General features: G+C 39.2%; 3 protein-coding genes across 3 annotated transcripts; 2 read left to right on the top strand and 1 right to left on the bottom strand.

Annotated features, from left to right (window-relative positions):
* The first annotated feature begins 4,430 nt into the window (after positions 1-4,430).
* LOC104935002 (persephin) lies at positions 4,431-6,249 on the top strand. Its single transcript, XM_010750783.3, has 2 exons — positions 4,431-4,613; positions 4,918-6,249. Exons 1-2 carry the CDS (start codon positions 4,535-4,537, stop codon positions 5,382-5,384), a joined length of 546 nt encoding a protein of 181 aa, XP_010749085.1. The 5' UTR covers positions 4,431-4,534; the 3' UTR covers positions 5,385-6,249.
* Positions 6,250-6,352: 103 nt separating this feature from the next.
* wdr83 (WD repeat domain containing 83) lies at positions 6,353-10,241 on the bottom strand. Its single transcript, XM_010750781.3, has 10 exons — positions 10,082-10,241; positions 9,795-9,905; positions 9,502-9,622; positions 9,237-9,342; positions 9,074-9,122; positions 8,738-8,864; positions 8,588-8,655; positions 8,261-8,369; positions 7,220-7,334; positions 6,353-6,920 (listed from the first exon to the last, which is right to left on the bottom strand). Exons 2-10 carry the CDS (start codon positions 9,895-9,897, stop codon positions 6,765-6,767), a joined length of 954 nt encoding a protein of 317 aa, XP_010749083.2. The 5' UTR covers positions 9,898-9,905; positions 10,082-10,241; the 3' UTR covers positions 6,353-6,764.
* A 107-nt stretch (positions 10,242-10,348) lies between these two features.
* wdr83os (WD repeat domain 83 opposite strand) lies at positions 10,349-13,921 on the top strand. The gene is made up of 4 exons (XM_010750780.3): positions 10,349-10,527; positions 11,248-11,353; positions 12,280-12,377; positions 13,524-13,921. The coding sequence occupies exons 1-4, from the start codon at positions 10,475-10,477 to the stop codon at positions 13,588-13,590; spliced, it is 324 nt and encodes a 107-aa protein (XP_010749082.1). The 5' UTR covers positions 10,349-10,474; the 3' UTR covers positions 13,591-13,921.
* Positions 13,922-15,843: the final 1,922 nt, after the last annotated feature.

Below are 15,843 nucleotides of genomic sequence, written 5' to 3'. Positions count from 1 at the left end.
AAGGCTAAATCCTCTCTGAATATTTCCCGTTACAAGAAGGCTGCTCCCTACATTCCTGCCCCGCTCGGCTCAGACGAGCCCTATATGGACTGACTGTCTGACCAGCTCACCAAGGTATGCACAGTAGACCTCATCCAATTAGTATTCATACAGTTAGAATGTAACATGTAGTGTCCTGAAAACATTTCCTCCTACATGTTCGTTGGAGTGATAAAATCTGAATTTATCATGTGGAATAAATGCTTGTGCCCGATTAGACAACTGCAGAGACACCGGGAGCTTACAGTAACACTGCAAAAACACAGTATTATCACATAATTATCACATTTCGGTTAAACGGCATTACTGTGAATTGAGCTATTGCTGCAACGAGACACAAATATTTCTTTATTTTTATCATTTATTTAAGCAATTTCCACTATTTTTCACATACCACGGCTTATTTTCAACATTTTGATTTCTGAGTTCTTCCATACTTTAACCACTTCATGTATGTATGCATTTAAACTTCTTTATATATGCTTTATTTATTTTTATTTCCAGTTCTATTTTTACCTCTTCATATCAGTTTTGGCATTAACTCAGGCTACATTTAGCCCAGTTTGGATTCATGCCTGAGCATCTGCAGTCAAGCTGCCTGTGAACAGAGACACAGAGGGACGGTGCTGCGTTCAAAGGTAATGATTGATAAACTTAAACATTATCTTCATATACAAAACAGAAAAACAGGCTACTTAAGGTGTGTTTTTTTAACATATGGCAGGATTTTTATTTTAATGAATTAATCAATTTAATTTAATCGATTAATTAAAAGGAAGCAAGTAAATGAATCCTTTCCAGTATAAATAATACAACTGATATCAATTTATATATGTATATCCTTGGAAGTAGTCCATTTATTTTAGTTTTTCTAATATAAGGGGTAGACCTAGAGGAAGAAGTACATAAAACAAAGTAGCCTATATAAAACAAACAAAGGTATATTTTACCTCTGCTTCATGACACAACAAAATAAATGTGCTGAACGTGCAGGAATGTGCCAGAGGACACAGAGCGCCAGAAGGAGTGATTCTCCTCTTTAAAATCTATGATGCGTTGAAAAAGATTTAAAAGTAGACTTGAAACCAGATGACTATGACATTTATAGGGAGCTGAAAGCAGGCCAGAGGTTAGAAAAGCTGCAACATCACTGTTAAGTAAGTTCTGCCATGTGAGAGAAAGTGGGTTGGAAAAAAGCAAGGAACGTTGAGCCCTGCACTCGCTGTAACTTCAGTCAATGTTCAAGTTTGTGTTGTGTATAAGTCAATATATTTCATAAATATATTAAAGTACAAAAAGTGACATTTTTTGCTGGCATTAACCAAAGTATTGGCATGACAATCCATCCAACCATCCATTGTTGAGACATTTTACTCAAAGCCATACACTTTATCCTCGGCGGCAATCGAGGAATAATCAAGGACTTGCCAAAGTCCGGACGATTCATCATCTCAAAATCATGAAATCCTGTTTTGTACCATCCATCCAGGCAGGATCTAAGTAAACTTTTCTGACCTGCTGGTTACCAAAGTAATAACGATTCATCATCTGGGTACCATGAATATCTGTACAAAATTGCCATGCAAGCAACTGAAGGTCAAGTGTGTAAGATTACACACAGAATATGGCAGAAATGCATGTAAGTACACCGCTAAATGCCACTAAATCCCACACACTGGTCTTTTAAATCATATATATATATATATATTTCATTTTGGACCAAAGTGGTGGGCTGACTGACCAACCAACAGTCGTCCCTTGAGCCCTGGTGCATTTGCAAACACATGTTTATGTCTGAGAGCTAAGATCACCTGTTCATCCAAAGGTGCCCTAAATGTGTTTTAAATGTGTGATATCAATTCTAGCCTGAAGAACTGGTGACACTTTTTCAAATGATGGATAACAGATCTGGCCAGGTTTATCACTGTATAAAAATCTTTTTGTGTATTTCTTCTCTTTTGTTTCTTTTTATAGAAATGGACGCCACGTTCTTTCCATTCCTGTCTTCTGACAGCCCAGAATTCCAGACAGACTCTTTAGGCCATAATCCAAAGGGATTTCTCTATCTCCACTGTATTTCTCCCACCACCTCCTCCGCTTTCCTTCTGTCTTTTTATCTCTCACTTGGCGTTCATCCTCCTGTCTCTTTGAGAGGTGGAAGGAATGTGTCAGGCCCTTTGCCCTTTCATGTTCCCCCTTTTCTGCACAAATTATCTGGAGATGAATGCTCTCCGTGAGAATGATTCGTGAATGTGATTGTGTTTCGTTCTACATGCTTCTTGGATTGGATGAAGAGAGAAAATATAACTTACAATTATCAGTGATTGACATGTGGACCAAAAGATTTAACGAATGAAGAAACACAACAAATATTTGGGGTAAAATTCAGACATATTGAGTGGACGAGGCTATAACTGAGGAAGAGCTCACTCGTTTTTCATTTTAATGTCTAATTTAGTGCAGTCTCAAAAACCTGATCCTTGAAAGAATTATTGAAATTCCTGGCAGTAAATTTCATGGACCATTATTAGTTCAAGATTTAGGGACGATTCCTTTGTAATTCATATCAACAGAGCTATAATACATGAGGAATGGGACTGTTTAAATATAATAAAGTTAAAATCTCATTGGACACACTCCTCATGTCTAAAAATAAGTGAAGCCAGGAGTCAAGCATTAACACAATGCAGTAGAAGTAATGTTTTTTGTTTTGATTACTCTCTTAATTGACTGCATTGTGTTCTATGTTTCATAATATAAATTTTGCTTGACTTACCCCTTTTCACTTACCTTTCCCCAAAACTTTCACATCCCACTCACCTTTTCTCATTTTGATGTTAATTGTCATTTTCAGTATATTTTAATGACTTACCCAACATCTGGCTGAGAAAAATAACAGTGATGTCAATCAATATGTTTTGTCCAACATAGCTATATTTATATATCCTCAATGTATCAAGTGTAGCATCTAAAAAGAGGTGACGTGTTTTTCTGTTTGTCTAGAAATCGTCAGTTTACATTTAACTGTGATGATGTTGGGATTGAAACTGACATTATCAATTGTATTGATCGAGTAAACCTCTTCCCAAATATCTACAGTAAGCATGTCAAAACATTCAGTTAATAATCATAGTTTCTATCTGTACACACATGCATGTTGTTAAGGTTTGTACCTGATGTCAAAATGTTTGGAAACATCTAATATAATTAGTAACTGTAATATATTTACATGCAAAAACAGATTGAGAAAGAAAAAAATGCAAACAGCAATGCCTCACCTTATCACATCTGGCAGTACAACGGACAATTTAAAACTTACAGTAAAGGGCAACCTAATTTCCTGAAAAGTGAAAGTTTTCATGTATTCATGGTTCAGGAGGGGAAAAAAAACAAAACAGACAGACGCATAATTTGTTTCAGATGTTCAGCAACTCACAAATGAATTCAGAATCAGTTCATATTTTCAGTTACATCATTTGCTAAATGGGGTGCACTTTGGTGTTTGACCTGCACCTGGATGGCAGAAACAGGATCCAAATACGCACTTTTTTGCAAACTCTAAATTCCATCCACTGCCTGTTTGGGCCCTATAACCGTTTCATAATGCATATTCTACATATTCTACATGTCAGCCACACATTTCTGATGAAATCCCTCAATTTATGGTGTGGCTCAAGACCAGTCACCCATTGTGGAATGTCTGCTGAAACAGGCCTCGATGTGTTCTAATTATAACCTGACATCCATTTATTCCTTTTAAAGTGTTCTTTTTTGTCTCTCCCGTATCAATCCTAAGACGTAATGTTTACGATAAGAAAAGTGACAAAGGCAGAATACAGTAGAAGTCTATTTTAAGATATTTCACAATGACTCATCCTGCTTTTTTAACCTTCCACCACATTTCTTCCTTTACATTTCCTACATGGATAATTTCTGTGTTTATGTATTGATACTGATTATGAATTCATCTCTTGGGTGTCTGCTTGCCTGCCTTTCCTTTTTCGTGTCTGTCTAGCTACCTATCTACTGAATCATTTATTACACACACTTCTCAGCATCATCATCATCAGTGACATCATTGTCCACTGCTTAAGTAGCTTTTAAGAAGCACCAAACCTCTAGGAATCCATATTACCCAGGGGCCAACATCCTCTGGAAAAACATCTGGAGGAAACTCAACAAAAAGCCAGTGATTTACACCAATTAGATAATCCCAACAGGACAAATTCTGGGTCAAGCGCCCGCCTGCCCTCCTACGCTCCCTGTCAGGCTCAGGTGAGTGGGAAAGTCTGTTGGCAAGTAACGAGTTAGTGTCTGTCTCCCCCATACACCTCCTCACCTCATCCCTTCACCCCCCCTTCATCTCCAAGGGCTATATATTGGAGGTTGTGACTCGTCTGCATCTTAAGCATCACTCGCACCCGCCGACACTCGCAAACACACACGTGTCTGCTTCATTTTGAGCGACGGTTCAGACGAAGAGCAGACGGTAGCGATGAGGTCTCTGTTGAAGCTGGTTGTGATTCTGTTTTGCGTCCAGAGAGTAGAGAGCCACTGGCTGAGATCACTGATTGGTAAGTGCTGACTGAAGAGAAAGTTGTGACCTATGACCTTTTGGCTAAAATCTATTTTTTTGCTTATTTTGAGAGCAATGTGTTAGATTTTGTGTCAAGACATGGATATGTATGACTTTAAACTTTAGTTTTTTGCCTTTTAGAAGTTGTTCATGTTTAGTTAAGAGTATAAGCAACTAGTTTCTAAATGTGTATTGGGGTGAAGCTTGAAATTAGTTGCATTTTGTTGTTGTATTTTTATGCATTTTCTAAAAATCTAATATTTTGCATTAGATGTATAGATAACCCTTTCTGCCTTTTCCAGGTCAGAAACAAGAAACGGCATCTCCACACACGTCACCAAAGGATGACAAGGGAAACAGAGATCCAGCAGCAGAAGATGGCCCAACAGAAGCTTCCAGAGTTGGGCCATCACTCAAGCCAATCATCCCGATCCCAGTCCGGTCACGTCGCTCTACGCTAGACTCCTATTGTGACCTGCGCTCCATCCTGCTGCAGGTTCGAGACCTCGGGCTTGGTTACGACTCAGACGAGACTGTCCTCTTCAAGTACTGCAGTGGGACATGTCCCCACGCTCGCTCCAACCATGATCTCACCCTTACCAACCTGCTGCTAAGCGGGATTCTCCCTCAACCACCCCCCGGGGAGCTGTGGCACAATGCGCCCTGCTGCAGGCCCACCCACCACGAGGACATGGCCTTCCTCGATAACTCGCACCGCTGGCACAAAGTGGAGAAGCTGTCGGCCGCGGGCTGCAGCTGCGTGGGCTAGGCAGCTGTGTCTAGATGGTGGAAGCGGGAAGGTGGGAGGGGTAGGGGTGTATGATGGTTTGTGAGGACAAGGTGATTCTAAGAAGACAAGTTTGCTGGCAGGTTCTCTTGTAATATCTGTAAATGAAGAGTTTCATTCCTATATGACGTACTGTTGAGGAAGCTGAAACCTATTATTTATGTCAAATCAATAAGCACAAAATTAAGCTATTTTCCCTTTTACTTTTAGGTGGAAACCTCATGAATCCGGTTTGGTGATTTGAATGTTTTGACTTCAACTAGTGATGTCATGACCCTCAATCGGATTTGAATTTTATTACTTTAGGTATTTGTAAGCTTTAAGAAAGTACTCTGATAACTAAAAACATTTGCCACTTTTACGTTCTGGAAAAGGGAGTTTTTCATCTGTTATTATTAATAAATAGATATGGGAAATTAGAAATTAGCCGTTTAACTATAAAAAACAACCATAATAAGTACTTTTTTAAAATGAAAGCATTGCTTATATCAACTGATTCTGCCTTATTCTGAATCTTCAAAACAGTCTAAAAGGGTAAAAGTGAGCAGAGACATGATTCTACTACAAACTACTTGACTTTTTTGTAAATAAGCTGGAATGTATTTATTTAAAATCTTCAGTGCAATCTTGGGGTTAATAATAGAACGGTCCTGTACGAAGCTGCGTCGATACACCTGGTGGTTTGACAAACGCAGCTGAGTGAAGTTCTTCACAATTTAGACTTATTTGTTAACAATCCAGCTACAGTTTAAAAAAAATGTATTTATGTAAGATAAGTTATTTATTTATTTGTTACCATTCTTTTGTCGTGCTGATTAACTTATTTTGTAACGTGCCTGTTCTCTGTGTTCATGGTGTGTACAGTTCCTAATAAAGCTAAACTTGTACAGAATGAAGCAGTGTTGGTGTGAGTGTCATCAGCTCAAAGAGAGAACTTACATGGTGTGGTGTAACTTATACAAGAAAATGTTTATTCAATGTTTTGTACAAAAATACAAGTTTAGCACACATACAAAAATCTAAGTCCTTGATGAATTAGTTATCTTTATAATTCACTCATGAACTAAAATTAGATTCACATGCAGATCATGTACAAAATTCAATCAAGTTATTTTCAACTTTTATTTAACTAACAATAAAACATAAGCTGAATTTCTGCTGCGTATCTGGGTAGTTCACCTCTAATTACCTAGGACTGATTGCCAGGACCTGGCACCAAACCTCCAACAATGCTGTTTACACACAGAAACTAATTGCGTAGTAGTACAATGTTTTAATGCCACTATAAGTTTTATCAAGTTATGAACAGAAAAAGTGAATCTCTCAGCATGTAAATGTGGCCCTTGACTACTTTCACCGTGTCTATGAGGCCATTGTATCCTCCTCTGTCTCCTCTGGCTCTGCCCCCCATACCTGGACACGCCCCTCCATGGCTGTGAGGAGGCAGGTCTCTGTGGGATGGAAGGACAGTGACTGGACAACAGCCTTTCCCACTGGCAATTTTAAGGACAAAGATCCCTGGAGATTAAAAAAACAAACAAACAATGCAAACATTACACAGTGCACTTTCTATATCGGTTTCTACCATAAGGTTAAACCATATTTATTTAAAATTTGGCAGATAAACTATAATTTTGGAGGTCTTTTTGGAGGTTTATGTAATATACAACTTTAATTATCCTCTGTTTGTGTACTGGTACTCCTGACTTACAGGCTGCTTTTCTGCATGATATTGGTCTACTTGAGTTTTGTAAAATGCTTATGATAAACCCAATATTTTAAATACACTATGAACACACATTTAATCAGGCACTTACTTCCACCAGGTCCCAGCAGTAGACGTGACCGTCTTCTGAGCAGCTCAGGACGTGGGTATCTTTACTGGACAGGCAGCAGTCCAGCTTGTAGCCCTTCATCTTATGTCCTGTGTACCTGAGTTAAACAAACAAACATACACATCATGACTGTACAAGTCATTGTTCAACTTTGGGTCATTCATTTCTCTAATCAGTACAGGGCAGCAGTTGTTTCTTTCGTATTGTATATTAAGTTTAGCTAGTGACTAATCTCCTGACCAGTTTTACTAAAATGTCGAATAAATTTCGCCTTCGTTTTTGTCATCATGGACTAGTTCATTTTCTTACTGCCTAGTTTTCATAAGTAGAAAATGTTGTTGATGTATATTATGATGGAAATTATATATAAAAGATTTAAAACTTCAGCCACAAAATCAAAATGTGATCATTCTCAACTGTTGAAGTAACTAAAGATGGAAAAAAAAAAGAACGGCTAAGATATTGATGAAAAGCAAAACACCTAGACGATCACATACCACATAGACGATCCAAAACCAAAATACCAATGTGCATATAAACACACTCCGTGATGTTCAAATTGCTAAAATTGTTAAACGATGACAGCTTTAATACATTTTTAGTGTGATATTACACTTAAAGATGATTAGTACTCATTGCTTTTGGTTTCTGATGATCTTTACTCAAACACACTGAGAATTTTAGAGGGAGCTGATTGATTTAAAAGGATTTACATCCACATCTCGATGTCCTGGCCTGCATCCAAAATGTGTACCTGTCATGTCATACCCTACTGGGGATCAAAAATGCTTTCACCAATTTAAGGTAAGGTGTAAATTACAAGTGTGCCACCTAATAAAGTTTTCAGTAAACTGCTGATCGTGGTTTTACTTGAATCATGTTCACCTGGATTTCTACATTACCAATATTAAAAAAAAACAAAAAACATAATAATTCTAAAGTAATATTTTGTGGCATTTCTTTTTAAACCAAAACTGCTCCATGGATTAGTACGTGAAGCCATGAGTGAAGCACAGCACTCACTCTCCCAGCATTTCCCCAGTGCTCTTGTCCAGTAGTCTGACTGTTGAATCCAGACTGGAGCTCAGAGTGCACTGACCGTCCTGGCTGAAACACACACATGTGATGGGACCTGGAACACACAAACAGATTACAGAGTTCTTCATTTTCAATGTTACTTACAGCATCTGTGTCGCATTTCTATGGTCTTAAATAAAGGTTACTGCACTATCACTACAGCAACTGGTATAACTACTGCTACTTCGATAACTTCTACCAATAACATGAGTAACATATATCATTATTACTCTTTCTAAATGTTAAAAAGATATTTTGAAAAAGACCACTAACTGCTGATGAAGTCAACATGCAGCTGTCCCATTCTCAGGTCGTAGCGTCTCACTCTGCCATCCACTGACCTAAACAAAAGATCACGATTTTAGTAAAAGAAAAACTGCAACAGTCTGAATGAGCAGGAGATATAATCGCTACTGTACTGACCCGGTAAGTAGCTCATGCTGAGCCACCTTCACACTGCTGATACCATCTCGAGCCTCATCTAATATCTGAATGGGCTCAAATCTTCTGGACCTAGTATCCCAGCACCGAACTGTCCCATCTATGGACCCTAGAGGAGGAGAAATAAACCCAGCATACACTCAGACCACAAAAAAAAAAAACTATCAACACATGTGCTGAGTTAACACTAAAACACAATTAGAATCACTTAATTATCAGTATTAATTGATGAGTTGGTTGCAACTGAACATAAACGCAGACCAAGAAACAAAGAAAACTTAGTGTTCAAGTGGCATTTTACATTGTGTGAAGACTCACCAGACAAGATGACAGTTGCCTCCTCGTTGAACTGGACACAGTTGACTTTCTGTGAGCGGAAAAGAAAGAACAAATAAAACAAAAAGTATGAAGACACAAGAAAAGTTGAAAAGATGCAGGTTCAGCAGTGGACATGACAAAAGTTACAAACGGCAGAACTGACCCCAGCGTGACCTCTGAGTTTGCGTGTGACCTGGCCTGTGGCGACATCCCACAGGATTACTGTCTTATCAGAGCTGCAGGAACAAAGCTGGCTGTTGTCATAGGAACTGTTAAAACAGTCAACGAGAGACAAACACAGTTACTTCTTGCAGGGGGGCAGAGATCTCTTCAGCATATCATTTATTTTTCTTTCTTTATCACTCTCTTCTCACAAGATCACAACATCTGATATTGTTGAATTAACCTTTCCTGACACAATCTCTCACCCGTCAGCATCAAGGACCTCGTATCCATGACCGCTGTAGGTCTTCAGCAGGGTCCCTCGGCTCACGCTCCAAAGCTTTAGAGATTTGTCACTGCCACAAGACAGCAGGTAGTTCCCATCGGCTGAGCAAGGACAGAGAGACAGGACACAGAAGCAGGTATGATGACACATGATGGATGACACATGGAGTTCACACTTGAAAGGAGGCTGTGTGTAACTAATATCTCAGGACATTCAAGCTACCTCTGCAAACATCTCAACATCAGGATGATAAACACTTTGTCTCTGTCTCACCGTTAAAGCGGACAGCTCGGACAGCCCCTTGCTGACAGTCCACGGTCCTGAGCAGATGTTGTGGAAGCTGAGGAGCCTGAGGTCTGGGCTGAGGAAACGCCATGACATATCCTGTGTGGGGAAAACAGGTTGCCACGTGATGATCAGTACAACTAGTTAGAGTTTATGAAGAGGAAACCAGCTTGAACATTAGATTACTCAAGACAGAGCGATCGTGTTTTACTGAACAGCATGCAGCTTTCTAGCAAAAGCTAACCTTAACCGTGCTAGTTAATTAGTTAACTCACTTGTAAAGTTTACCAGAATTTCAGCGGGGTGTCATGTTGATACTTCCTGGTGCAACTAGCATAATAATGACTTTATTAATACTATATTCATCCAAAGTTTTAACAACATCAGCAGATCCTTTCATTCATTTGACCCATCATGTTCGCTAGCACGCGCAATGCACACTGGGATCGCCTGTCAAAATAAAAGTTCAAAACCTTCCCCCCGCCGTTTCACCTTAAGGCTGTCGAGTAGGCTGGTGCTTTTATTTTGAAATTCACCGGATATAGCTCCCCCCTCCTCTCCACATTACTACTATCCATGACGAGGCCGATCAGCTGTCCAACGGTCAACGGATTTTAACGTTACATTTGGTCATAAATACACCACGCCGTGGACAAACTGTAATATATATGATGTCTTCCAACAACATGGCAGACCCAAGGAGGCCGAATAAGATTTTAAGGTGAGTGGTTTCATTCAGAAATAAAAAAAAAACAAGTTTTAGCTGAGGTTAACGGTGGCTAACGGCTAACTAGCGAGCTAACCTTTAACAGCAGCCATGAGCGTGTCTTAAAGGGATTAGAGATTAGAGCTGATTTAGTTCATACACTGTCAAAGAGACAATTATCAATAACGCCGATTGTTTAATGTTTACTCCACTGTTAGTGATATAATCATAGACAGTTCACGTGTTAGGAAATGATACTATTTGCCCTCGTCTCTTCCGTGGTAGCCGGTTAACAGGTCGCCTCCTCCGGCTTCTTTTCAGTGAACCGCCTCTGGTTACCACGACGATTCACCATGTACAACTTTTAACAGAAGACAGCTGGAGTCAGGCTGTGTGGACACGGGTCATGTGGACATCCTAGTAGTCCCTGTTAAGTGTAATTTTGGGCTGGCCCTCCTTAGTTGGAGTGGGACATCTTGGAGTTATGGTCAAATCCCTTAAACTAGTCTGTGATTTGTATGCTGGGTATGTTTGTCACAAAGCCCCCATTGAACCCCATGCAACACTATTGGGATGAACTAAAAGTCAGGCCAGAGTGACAATCACATATAGGTTGTAATGTGATATTGTAAAAGTAGTATCGGATCAGTGATTTAACAGTGGGTTTTGCATAAATATATTGTTATTATAGTATTACATCCTGTAGTTTTGCTTCATGCATTTGTGATGTTGCAGGTACAAGCCACCAAGCACCGAGACCAATCCCACACTGGAGGATCCCACGCCTGACTACATGAACTTGCTCGGCATGATCTTCAGCATGTGTGGGCTGATGCTCAAGGTGACCTACCCACGTACTTTCACACACTGTGGCCCCCACCTCTCGTTTGTCCTTTGCCTATGTTTATATGGGTCTGTGTGTCCACATGAAAGGGGTGTTGCCCCTGAATTGTAAATCATGGTCCAGCCCAGTCGTTCCATTTAGAAGATTAAAGGTAAACTCACCATGAAAGAATGAAGCGCTGCTTTTCACATTCAGAACTGAGGACGCAATAAACAAAACAAAGAGGCGACAGCAGCAGGCTCATGTGTGCCCTCACCCTCCCTCCATCCCTCCCAGTCCAGTAGTAGTTAATTTGTTTAATTGACTGTCTTTTTATCAACAAAGAACTATTTTACATGTTGTTAGTTTATATTTATATGTGTACATTGTTTCCTGAGATTATTTCAGTATTTATTAGGCAGAGACTGGCAAGGACTGTCAGCAAAGAAATCACCCATGCTAAAAATACACTCGAAAAACTGAATGTGTTACAATATGCATACAAAATAATGGCAGCACCTAACAAAAAGAAAGGAGCATGTGGGCTCACCTTCTGCCTTGAGAAAAGCTTTTTCCTTGGAGTGTTGTCATCCTGTTTGGGATTTGTAAGTGTGGGATTCACCACTTCATCTTTGTTTGCTGGCCAGGATACGTGCAGTTTCCAAATGACGTCAACAAATACAAGGTCGCCATGTACTCACTGATTAGTGCCATTTATCATCTATGCTCTTGTCCAGTGATCTCCTAAGTGTTCATTCATCTCCACAGGCCTTTGTCTGCTGAGTGTTGTTCTTTTTTTTTTGCTGAGTCTGTCTGTCCCCAAACAAACATCTGTTAACTAGCAGAACATCTGTTATCCTGTTACATCGATACAAGTCTTTGTATTCTTACACACAATCTCTTCCAGCTAACCTGCGTGTTGTTTTTGTTGTTGTGTGTTTCAGCTGAAGTGGTGTGCCTGGATCGCAGTCTACTGCTCTTTCATCAGCTTTGCAAACTCCAGAAGCTCAGAAGACACTAAACAGATGATGAGCAGCTTCATGTGAGTATCACGGTGTATTTATGCATACAGGATAAAAAAAATAAATAGATTTGTAAAAGCTTTGTATGTAATCCACAATGGCAGAACCTAGTTTGATTATTTTACATATATTTACCATACTACTAAATATGTTTGTCAAAACAAAATTTTCATATATCAGTATACTGATAATTAATTTATCAAATTTGTCCAGCCCAAGGTTCCCCATGTATTTCATCATGTGCTTACATTAGACAAACTAAGAGAAATCTTTACTGTCTCCGTTACTGGGGATGTGGACCTCTTCTCTGTTGCAACTCTTAGTCATAAAACAGGCCAATGAGGGTACTATGCATTTACATTAAAGAATTCTACAGCTTTAAAACTGTAGTTAAGACTTGTTTCTGTCTGCCACAGGGACTTGAGATGAGCCAACACTAATGTTCAAAAGCTTTTAACTGTCTGACCTCCGGAGGTGGTACATTTCCATTTGCTTATAAAAGAGTAGTACAGTAGGGCACCTGTCCAGGCCTCGCAGACAGATTTGCAATGAGGAAAAACCCTCTGGTCCATCGTCTAGATGAGGTTGTATTAAAGACGAGCTTGATGTGCTCATAGTTTAGTAACACAAATTGTTTGGCTCAGCAAATAATGTCAGACAATGAACTTAATGCACCGTCGTGTGTGTACAGTAGATGCTGGTTCAAGGCCAGTTTTAGGGCATTTGTCAATAGCCAAGGTATGATGTAAGCATCCCTGTGTTATTTTTTTTTAAAAGGTAAGTGCTTATACAGGAAGAAAGCACTGAGGGAGGAGGGCAGGTTTGTGATTTTTTTTATTTTTTTCTCATACATGTTTTGATAAATTAACCACACAGTGGCTTCAAATGGCTCGGGGATAAATTCTTTGTCAGCAAAATATGTCGTCGAATAATTAAAAGACAGCTGGAGTGTGTTTTTGCTTCACAGGCAATAAGTAAAGAGTAAAGTCACACAAACAAAGTTGCTCAAGGACCGCAAAAAATGCAAAGAAAGATTATTCTGTGGTCACAGAATCATTTGTGTACACCTCGACAAAGGCTTGTCTCTGAATAATTTCAGTGTGACTTTAAAACTAAAATAGCTCAGTTTACATGACGTCTTCCACCATCCTCTTTGCTGTCTGCAGGTTGTCTATCTCAGCAGTCGTGATGTCCTACCTCCAGAACCCACAGCCAATGTCGCCACCATGGTAACCAAGGGTCAGTCACAGAAGAGCACATAAGTAAATTGTGGATGCTGGAGTTGCTGACCAAACAGCTGATTGGCCCTCCTGGCTATCATGGAGAAAAAAACAGAGACAAAGATAATGTGATAGAAAACGAAGAAGAGAGAGAAAACAGATGACCAGGAGGGATGGACAGCAAGGAGGAAACTGTAAAGATGGTCTTTGACTGCGTTTTCATGTTTTTCTCTTTTTAAAATCTTTTTCTAAGTTTGTTTATTGACGAAAACTTTTGAATTTTACCGTTTGGCTGATCTGTTTGCATCATAGCGTAAAATAAAGTTGTACGGTTTTAAAAGGAACTGCTTGTTTTTATTTGTCTTCGGAAGAAGATGTTAATGCCAAGCTCACGTCACATTTGAAGTACATTATTTACTAGTCTATAACTTGTAAATAATGTCAACATCCTTGTGGCAATTACAACTTTTTGGGGGGGGAATAACAGGAAGTTTGTTAAAAGAAAACACTTGTGCCTCCGGAAGTAAAGCCATCTGATCAATTTAAGTTCATTAAAGTTATTTCACTAGGATAATTTGCTCTGTGTCAGTATTGCTTTCCAGTGAGTCCTTGGTACATATATTAAAACAGGCTTATTGGATCACATCAAATAGTTGGTACAGTCTATTTGTTAAATAAACTTATTAGACTTATTAGCAAGCCTATCTGAAGTTATCAGATTGTGTGAACACTTGTAACTAAACAATCTCGATTATACAAAGGTAGTTTGTTTAAGCCTCAAATATCAAATATGAAGGACTAGTTGCTGTACAAAGAGCTGACTTCCTTCCTTAATAAGAATTAAGCGTATACTTTCCCTCATCTTGTCTGTTTAGGAGTAAAGCACATAGAGTTAGGTCTATCCCCAACCAAACCTCTAATTTAGTAGGGGCACACATCATTAACTGCTTATGTGTGTGTGTGCCGATGACAGACAGGAAGCTGGGGAGTAAGCTGGACGTAAGACTGATTTAGTGCTATATAACTCATATCTCTCCAGGCCTGCCTCTGCTGCAACCATGTGGAGTGGCTACTTGTGCTTCTTGGTTTGCAGCCAACATTTCAACAAACACCACTGGATTTTCTCCTAAATTTTTTTGACTCGCACCACTAATTTGCTCGTTTTTGGAGCACTAACCACTCCCTTTATTCCATTGTTGTGGTTTTTAAATTCTGTCTGTCCCAGTCATAGTGCATTTTGTTGTTGATTTCTATCAGAGGAGAGGAAATTGAATTTGTCCGAGTCAGCATTTATCGTTTGCATTGATCGGTGGGCTGCGTAATTTGGATATTAAAAACTGTCACAGTTTGCTGAATGTGGAGCTTAAGTTCAGTGGGTGATGGGCTGGAGGCGATTTTAATTAAATCTAATCTACATATTCTGCTCAGCTGGACCTGACCAATGAGAGCTGAGTGTAACAGGCCCTTCTTCTCACTCTGTGACACTAGAGGGCAGAACAGCACCACAAATGAGAAAATCTCTAATGAATCGTAAGGAAATAACTTGAGTCCAATCCCTGAGGCCTCCACCAATTGGTTTATTGGTGAAAGAGATTAAAATTCAACTGAAATCATTTCCCCTCCCAAAAATATTCTAATGGCACTGATAATTATCTCATTAACTTCTTTATTAGGTTTCCTGGTGATGTATGGCAGGTAGTGGCAGGAGGTTTAGAGAGACCCACATATCCCACATAATCCCATGAGTCTGTATTTGTTCTGTCATTTACCTGCTGTTCATTTGCAATGTGACTTCCACAGATTTGTGGTCTACAGAATGTCTTCATGTTGTCACTTTGGTTGAGTGATTTCATATCGGCGAGTGAGTGCATTATGCAAATCACAAGCAGGAGGAAAACAGACGTAAAGAGTTTAAAATTTATTGTATTTCTCTACTGAGTTATGTTTCAGACCTCAGACCAGGCTTAATCCCCGCCTTCCTGCTGTAAAAAAAAAACATTACTCTGCTTTTTTAAGTGCCTTGCTGAAGGGCAACTTATTTTCATTATCGATTAATCTGTACATCATTTTCCAAATGAATCAATTAGTTGTTTGGTCCAGAAGATGTCAGGAAGTGTGGAAAGATGTTGATCACTTTGCTGGTGTTCTCAAATGTCTTGTTTTGTCCAAAACCCCAGGATAGTTCAGTAACAAAATACATTTTAGTCACATATTTATCATGCCTGAAGATAAAAAGGAAGTTAAAGAAAAAATATATATACCGTAG

Source organism: Larimichthys crocea, chromosome X (assembly GCF_000972845.2).
Source record: "Larimichthys crocea isolate SSNF chromosome X, L_crocea_2.0, whole genome shotgun sequence".
Taxonomy (NCBI): domain Eukaryota; kingdom Metazoa; phylum Chordata; class Actinopteri; family Sciaenidae; genus Larimichthys; species Larimichthys crocea.
This window is presented reverse-complemented; position numbering and strand designations above follow the sequence as displayed.